We start from the raw sequence: 8,430 nt of genomic DNA on the forward strand, positions 1-8,430 counted from the left end.
AAGGTGGTCGTGTGGGTGTACAGGAGAAGGGGTAAAGGGTAAAGGGTGAAGAGACATGTGTGCGAGGGAAGGGACTCTTCCAGACCCAGTAGGAAAGATGTTTGATAAGGTCACACCAAGGTGTTACCTGTGCATCAGAAGCCGTATCAATTCTATGTTATTTGCAATAATATAACGTAAAAATTGATCATCTATAACATAAATATCCTCATGTTTGACAGGGGAAAGTGTTAATAACTTCAGTAGCAAGGCACTAATGAACTAGTAAGGTCTTAATTATAGCAGGGTGATCGTGGACCGGTAAGGTGTGTGGTGTCACTTGTGATTTGGAGAACCGTGCATTTCTGTGTCTTATTCTCACTATGAGGTCCTCGTTAGACAAAGGAATTAATGATGCGAAGTGACTCAAATGTTAATTGCTCTGCTTGCTTAGACATTACGTAACACCATCATCATCTCCGGTGATATAGGTGACTGCTTTACAGTACATATATAGATATAGATATAGATCCTGTCCATCGGATCAAATCTGATACTCATGTATGGCTGATATTGGACGGTTGTGCACCTCTAAATCTCCCCCCTCACTGAACCCACATGAACCAGGACTTCGAGATCTCAGAGGGCAATTACTCAGACTTGGCCGTCTCAATGGGTGGCCATTAACATTTACAAGGAAGAGGTGAGCATGTCAGTGCTATGGGTAACATGCTGGGCACCTAAATGAGGCCAGCTCATCCTTGGTTTAATATGAGGGAAAGAATAAGCGTTATCTTTAGAGTTAGAATTGATTGCTTTTTTGTGACAAATGACAAAATGTCTCAGAGTGACAAGACCAGAGGCGGACAGAGTACACAGCTTCATTACTTGAGTAAAAGTACAGATACCCCTTGCTAAATTTTACTCAAGTACAAGTAAAAGTACTACAGTCAGATGTCTACTTAAGTAAAAGTACTGAAGTACTTGTTTTTAAAAGTACTTGAGTATCAAGAGTACATTTTCTAAATATTGCATTTCTACTGCCACAGTGCTTTCATTGGTAAACACAGCAAACACTTGAAGCGAAAACTATCATTAACTTGTTCAGAAAATTGAAATAGTCTGGCGAGGTGGAGCCACGGGTTGGCACATTCCCGGGATGGACCTGCTGTCTTCATCCATTGTTTCGTCCATAGTTTCGTCTCTTATCTGAATCTGACCATGGAGTTGACTTTGGTGGAAAGCTGAAGGTGATTGCTGATAGGCTGTCCCAGTCAGTGGCGCCTGCACAATCCAATCACGTTTGAGAGGGAACCAACCCCTTTTTTTTTTTCTTTTTTTTTTTTTTAGAAGAAGTAACGGGTACTCACGGTTATGGATAGAAATGTAGTGGAGTAAAGAGTACAATATTTGCCTCTCAAATGTACTTGAGTAAAGTCATGAGTACTCCCCAAAAATGATACTCGAGTAAAGTACAGATCCCTCAAAATTGTACTTAAGTACTGTACTCAAGTAAATGTACTCCGTTACTGTCCGGCTCTGAGTTTAGATGAGTTTGTTTTAAATGGGTCCCTATAAGATGATCAGAGTGGCACACAATCAGGTGTCTTTAATGGCATTAGGGGGTATGGAGTGTAGACTGATGTGAAAAAAAATATATTTTAAAAGCATTTAGCATAAGGTTGCAACGTAACAAAATAATGTCTGAATCCACTGTATATATAAAATGCTTTTTTTTGTTGATAATCAGATCTGTTAATAATTTCACAATGGCAGGTTCACAATGGTTTGATATCATTTGAATAGGCTATAAATACATTGCACTTTCATAGTCACAGAATTAAGTTATTCTTTACAACAGCAAAAAAAGGTTTTGAAAAGAGGGCAGTGACTGTAGACTTTGAAAGTGATGTAAAACTTGATTTATCATGTGTACCTAATATACACTATTTTTACACACTATTTTTTTTTTTTTTTTACAGTCTATGGGTCACACTCGTTCTTTCATCAGCACATTCGTTAAAGACACCACAGACACAGGGGTGTGTCAAGAGGGGGGCACAGTTGAGAATGAAAAGAGGACAGTCTTTTTTTTATTTATTTTATTTATTAGAACAAAACTGTGTGGTCCATTAAATGCAGTGCCACATTTAATACCATCAATATTAGGGCACTGGGCATTGCAAAGATTTTTGAAATCGTGCTTAATATTTCCAGTTGAATTTTTCCTATTCAACGTTCCCTAGAATGACTTTTATTTTGAAGGGATTGAAAAGTAGCGACGTTATCCGTTTGCGCATGCGCCTGTCACAAAGCAGGAAGTAACTTCCAAACTGTCAACAGTCCAACGCAGTACCAGTCACGACCGCTTGATTCTGTCCTCATATTTATGTTATTTATAATTTAAACGTATTTCTGACAGTGATGTCTCGAAAGTCTAGAACTGAAGAATATTATCGCTTCTTCACTGTGACAGATCCACGCACACACGAGAAAGGACACACGGAATATAAAGTAACAGCAAGGGTTAGTAACGTTAGCACTATAATATTCTGCATGATCATATTTACATCTCCTTATCACAGAGGGGAATAATAGATACGGCATAGTTTCGACCTCAGATATCTGAGTTTTGTGTTTTGAATTGATTACAGGTATCCTAGATATTTATGCTTTACACTTTTATAAAACTGTGCTTCATAAATACAATATATATACTGATCCTCATAGAGAGGGTTAATAATAACTAACACAATCCTCGGTTTGTGTATCTGGTTTGCTGTGAAACTCGTCATTTAAAGAATCTGGAACAAGATCACGTGACTCCAGTGTCTCGTGCACAAATCTCATCCCCTTCCTCATTCATGCTTCAAATAATAAGCCCGTTCAAATCCTCTCCCTTTGGTGTCATGTGGTTTAACTTATCCGTCTCTTTCTCCACAGTTTGTATCAAAGACACAGCCGGAGAATGTTAAAGAGGTATGATCATCCCTGACCCTGTATGTTTGCATACACACACGTTTGGAGCTGCATTGGGACTCATTGTTGGTTTGATTGGCAGGTTGCGGTGTGGAAGAGGTACTCAGAGTTGAAGAAATTACACGGAGAGCTGGCGTACACTCACAGGAACCTGTTCAGGCGGCTGGAAGAGTTTCCCCCTTTCCCACGAGCGCAGGTTTTTGGTAAGGTCAACGGAATTGCAGTTTTGTCACTTTATTTCCCACCACCTGGATTTGAAGAATTTCAGTTTTATCACTTGATGCTGTTAGTCGGCTTAACTTCCCTCACCGCTCTCTCTGTATCTCTCGCTCTCACAGGGCGTTTTGATGAGGCTGTGATTGAAGAGCGGAGGAAAGCAACCGAGGACATGCTGCTCTTCTCTACAAACATTCCTGCCCTGTACAACAGCCCTCAACTCAAAGATTTCTTTAGGGTAAGACATATAGATAGATATATTAGACATATGGCATATGCTTATCAATGCAGTGTCATGGCCATAGAAACCAATGCAGATATTCTGGAAAATGAAAAAGCGCCACGGGACACATAAAATGGATCTGAACAGTTTGGACAGTTTGGACATTAAAGGGTTAGCTCACCCAAAAATGTCAGTAATTCTGTCAGTAATTACTCGCCCTCATGTTGTTCCAACCCCGTAAGACTTTCGTTCATCTTCGGAACACAAATTAAGATATTTTTGATGAAATCTGAGAGCTGTCTCACTCCTATATAGGCTTCTAGGCAATTTAATTTTGCCGGTCCAGAAAAGTTAGTAAAAACATTTTTACAATAGTCCAAGTGACTACAGTGGCTCAACCTTAAGTTTATCAAGCGACGAGAATACTTTTTGTGCGCAAAAAAAGCAAAAATAACGACTTTATTCAACATTTTCTTCCGTGTGGGCCTCTGAGTGAGTTCACGAGACGCATGCGCGAGAACTGAGATGATGGTGCTCACGATCATTTGATGGGAAAGTGTGAAAGGTAAGCCATTAATTTTGCGGCATTGGTAAGGCACTTTTACGTTTTCTCGTTGGTTTCTCACGATTCGGACATCCAGGAAATACACACTTTAGAACCATTTTAAACACTACATCGAGACCCATCTGCATCATCTTCTCAGTTCTCGCGCATGCGTCGTGACCCTAAAATGGACAGAATGCTCAAGCACACCTGTTTTTTCTCATCATTGTCGAGATGTTGCCCATCACAGTTCGGTACAGGCATCAGAACCTCGTCTCCTCACAGCAGATCTGTGTGTGTTTGTCCATTTGAGGGTTGTTTCTGGTGTAATCATGCCCTGTTTTTGGTTTGTTTACATGTCTTTGGTCCGTGTTACGTTCATATTTCAGTCGAACCGCACCAGAGTTGGTTTGAAAGTGGACCGAGACTCATCTTTTCTGCTTGTTTTGTGGCACCAGGGTTCGGATGGCAGCGTTCACACTTATTCAAATGAACCGCACTAACAGAGCAATCGCACCAGAGTTCATTTAAATCGAACCAAACATGCCAAGTGTGAACACACCCTAAGAGACTTCATCCATTTTTTAAGGATAATGTGTATACATATAGTTCATCAATTACTGCCATCAGTTACTCATCCTCGGGTGTTGTTTAGGTGGAACATAAAAGAAATATTGCTCTTATCAGAGTTCATAACGGGCACTGACATTGTCAAACAAAAATAATAAAAAGGATCATAAAAGTTGTGCTGTATTTGTCTGATCGTGTGTCTTGTGAATGGTCATTTTTCCTCTGTCAGGGAGGAGAAGTGAGGAGACCACTGGAGACAGCTGCCATTTCCACGTGTCTTCCTCCTCCTCTTATTCCCCTGCCGGAGAGGAACGCTGAGCTGTCGGCTGAAGAGGAGACGGGGAGAGATGCTCCTATCCCGGCCCAGGAGCTGGAGTCCAACCCAAGACCGACAGATCTAGCCCAGCCAGAGGTGGCAGTCGAGGCCTTTTCCGTCGACAGGGAAAGCAGCCCCACACCAGAAACACAAGCAGAAACGCAAATACAGGAACTGACAGAAAAAGAGAGCGACACTGACATCACAGCACATCAGAATAACGGCACAGACCAATGCGCTGCTGCTACAGACGCTACAACACGTTAGTTTGTTATCCACGTCTTTTATCCTGTTTCCATTCGATTTCAATCATGGCTAATTGCTCTATTCCTAACTCTTCATCTTCCAGATGCCTCACTTGAAATTCCAGGTTCTCCAGTCGACCAATTAGAGGAGTTTGATTCGCTGTTTGATTCTGGATTGGAGGAACATTTAGAAAAGGCTCCGCCTCCGCTTTCAGATACAGACCTCGCTATTTTTGACCCATGTGCCAAAGAAGGTAGGGAAGTCTGCACAGTTTGACTTATTTTTTTCTTTTAAATGCAAATCTCACTCTAACCACCTTATTCAATGCCTCAGATCAACCGTACGGATCACCCAGCCATGCTCAACTCCTGTCTGTCCCTCTAACGGGTCCAAACGGGACTGAGTCTGGCGGAGATGAGAGCTACGTGCACCAGGCCAATGAAGAGCTGAATGCCGCCCAGGAACGAGAGAGAGAGGGTGATTACAGTGGAGCAGTGAAACGATACAGGATGGCTGTCGATATATTTATGAAAGGAGTGCAAGGTAAGACAAGGAGGCTGTTTGTGATGGCAGACTAATATATATATACACTACTCACAATAAGTTAGGGATATTGTTATTTACATGAGTGCTATTCCTATTTGGTCTGAATTTTAATGAAATAAGTAAAAGTATCCTTTGATATTACTAATAATGAATGAGAAGAAACACCGTTTTCATTAGTGTAATATTTATTACCCCAAAAATGTAGACAATAACAAGGGTAGCCCCAAATAACAAAAATTGACAATGTCAGCAGCGGGTGTTTCCACCATTTGCCGCAATGACAGCTTGACAGCGACGTCTCATGCTCCTCACTCGTTTCATGATGTTGTCCTGAGGCAATGCGTTATCAAAGGATACTTTTACTTATTTCATTAAAATTCAGACCAAATAGGAACAGCACTCATGTAAATAACAATATCCCTAACTTATTGTGAGTAGTGTATATACTTTTCTGCAGTGTATAGAATATATACTGTGCAAATTTTCTGCATGCACAGAATCCCCAAAAAACGAAATACTACCTTTGTTAATATGTTCTGTATTCAACGAAGCACACTGTTGGGAATATAGTATCCCACAATGCATGTGCTTGACGTGACCTTCCATTTCCAGTGTGACTAATTAACTTGAAGTTATAACAAGTGTGCACAAAATTGAGTTTAAAATGCAAAAATAGATGCACAACTTTTATTATGTTTTTGTGTATTGTGAAACATTATTACTATTTAAAATAACTTTTCTATTTTAATATATTTTAAATGTAATTTATTACTGTTTTGGCAAAGCAGAATTTTCTGCATCATTACTTCAGTCTTCAGTGTCACATGATCCTTCAGAAATCATGCTAATATGATGATTTGCAGCTCAAGAAACGTATTATCAATGTTGAAAACAGTTGTGCTGCTTAATATATTTGTGGACACTGTTAATGAATATAAAGTTCATAAGAACAGCATTTATTTGAAATATAAATATTTTGTAACCAGTGTTGGGGAAAGTTACTTTTAAAAGTAATGCATTACAATATTGCGTCACGGTAACTAATTTCATTACTTAGTTACTTTTTATGAAAAGTAATGCGTTGTGTTACTTCTTCTCATATGGGCTGGGCTTGTTTGTCATTTTGAGGAATACTGAATGTGTTTTTGTGCAAGTGAGATGAGTAAATGCATGGTCACATTTAGTCTAGAACTACAATACCCATCATGTTCACACACACACAAAGCCTCTGCACTTACTCATGATTTCTCTCAACATGTGGACAGAAGAGCTGTTAGTCAATACATGGGAAAAATAAAGTAGCTTGCGTTACTTGTTTGAAAAAGTAAATTTTAAGTAAAAGTAAGTTTTCTTGTAAATTTAAATGCATTACTTTACAAGTTGAAAAAAGTAATCTGATTACATAACTCACGTTACTTGTAATGTGTTACCCCCAACACTGTTTGTAACATTTTAGGGTGTGTTCACACTTGGCACGTTTAGTTCAATTAAAACGAACCCTAGTGCGATTGCTCTGTTAGTGCGGTTCATTTGAATAAGTGTGAACGCTGCCATCCGAACCCTGGTGCACCAAACAAGCGGAAAAGATGAGTCTGTCCGCTTCCAAACCAACTCTGGTGCGGTTCGACTGAAATATGAACGCAACACGAACCAAAGACATGTAAAAGAACCAAAAACAGGACATGATGTCACAAGATGCGACCCTAAAATGGACAGAATGCTCAAGCACACCTGTTTTTTCTCATCATAGTCGCGATGTTGCGCATCACAGTTCGGTACAGGCATCAGAACCTCGTCTCCTCACAGCAGATCTGTGTGTGTGTGTGTGTGTGACGGAGGGATTCCTGCTGCTGTTTTGACTCCTTTACACTCTTCACGAGTTCTCAGCTGGTCAAAATACCATCATATGTAGCTACGCACATACAACGAGCGCATGTAGCCCAGTGCACAGCGTTGTTTCATAATAAAAGCCGACCAATCAGGTTGTGAGCGTATCCCTATGCCTTCAGGTTCGGTATCTTAAGTTTCGGTGTAAAAATGCCAATGTGAACGCCTAGGGCTAAACGTTTTTTTTTGGGGGTCCCTACCAAACGAACAAAGCGAACCGAACTACGAGTGTGAACACCCCCTTAAAGCTCTTTACTGTCACTCTTGATCCATTTAATATATCCTCGCTGAATAAAGGTATTCATTTCTTTAAAAAAAGCAAAAAAAAAGCAATGTTTTTATAAATTGCATGACCAAAACACTTTTAATTATCTAAATAAAAATAAAATTGAAAAACTGGCCCCACATACAGGTTACAGACCCTAAATCATACAAATGGCCATTTGCTGTGGTTAGAATGACCCTGGCGTGATTAAATAATTTGAGAGGAAAGAGCAGAGTAGCTCTCAACAAAAGGACATTACGTGCAATGTTTTCTTCCTCAAAGCATTAAATTAGCTCTATTTGGATGCAATGTAAAACATTTAAATGACAGGGGGGAACTAAACCTCACTACATCCCTTTGTTCTACCCTTTTCTCTTCTCTCTCTATTACTCATTCTCTCCCGCTAGGAGATGTAGATTTGAAGAGGAGAGAAGCAGTGAAGAGGAAGATTGCTGAAGTCCTAGAGCTTGCGGAGAGACTTCTATCTATACAGACTCCCACTCACGACCACAATACATAGAGAAACAATTTAAACACACACACACACACACACACACACACACACACACACACACACACACACACACACACACACACACACACACACACACACACACACACACACACACACACACACACACACACACACACACACACAC

The 8,430-nt window shown here is 40.1% G+C and overlaps 1 protein-coding gene across 1 annotated transcript; it reads left to right on the top strand.

The window, feature by feature from the left end:
- The first annotated feature begins 2,283 nt into the window (after window positions 1-2,283).
- Window positions 2,284-8,430, top strand: snx15 (sorting nexin 15). The gene is made up of 8 exons (XM_084404950.1): window positions 2,284-2,505; window positions 2,923-2,958; window positions 3,041-3,161; window positions 3,297-3,412; window positions 4,741-5,089; window positions 5,177-5,326; window positions 5,407-5,616; window positions 8,179-8,430. The coding sequence occupies exons 1-8, from the start codon at window positions 2,404-2,406 to the stop codon at window positions 8,289-8,291; spliced, it is 1,197 nt and encodes a 398-aa protein (XP_084261076.1). The 5' UTR covers window positions 2,284-2,403; the 3' UTR covers window positions 8,292-8,430.

The sequence above is a fragment of the Rutilus rutilus genome (genome assembly GCF_951802725.1).
Source record: "Rutilus rutilus genome assembly, chromosome: 3".
Classification (NCBI taxonomy): Eukaryota; Metazoa; Chordata; class Actinopteri; order Cypriniformes; family Leuciscidae; genus Rutilus; species Rutilus rutilus.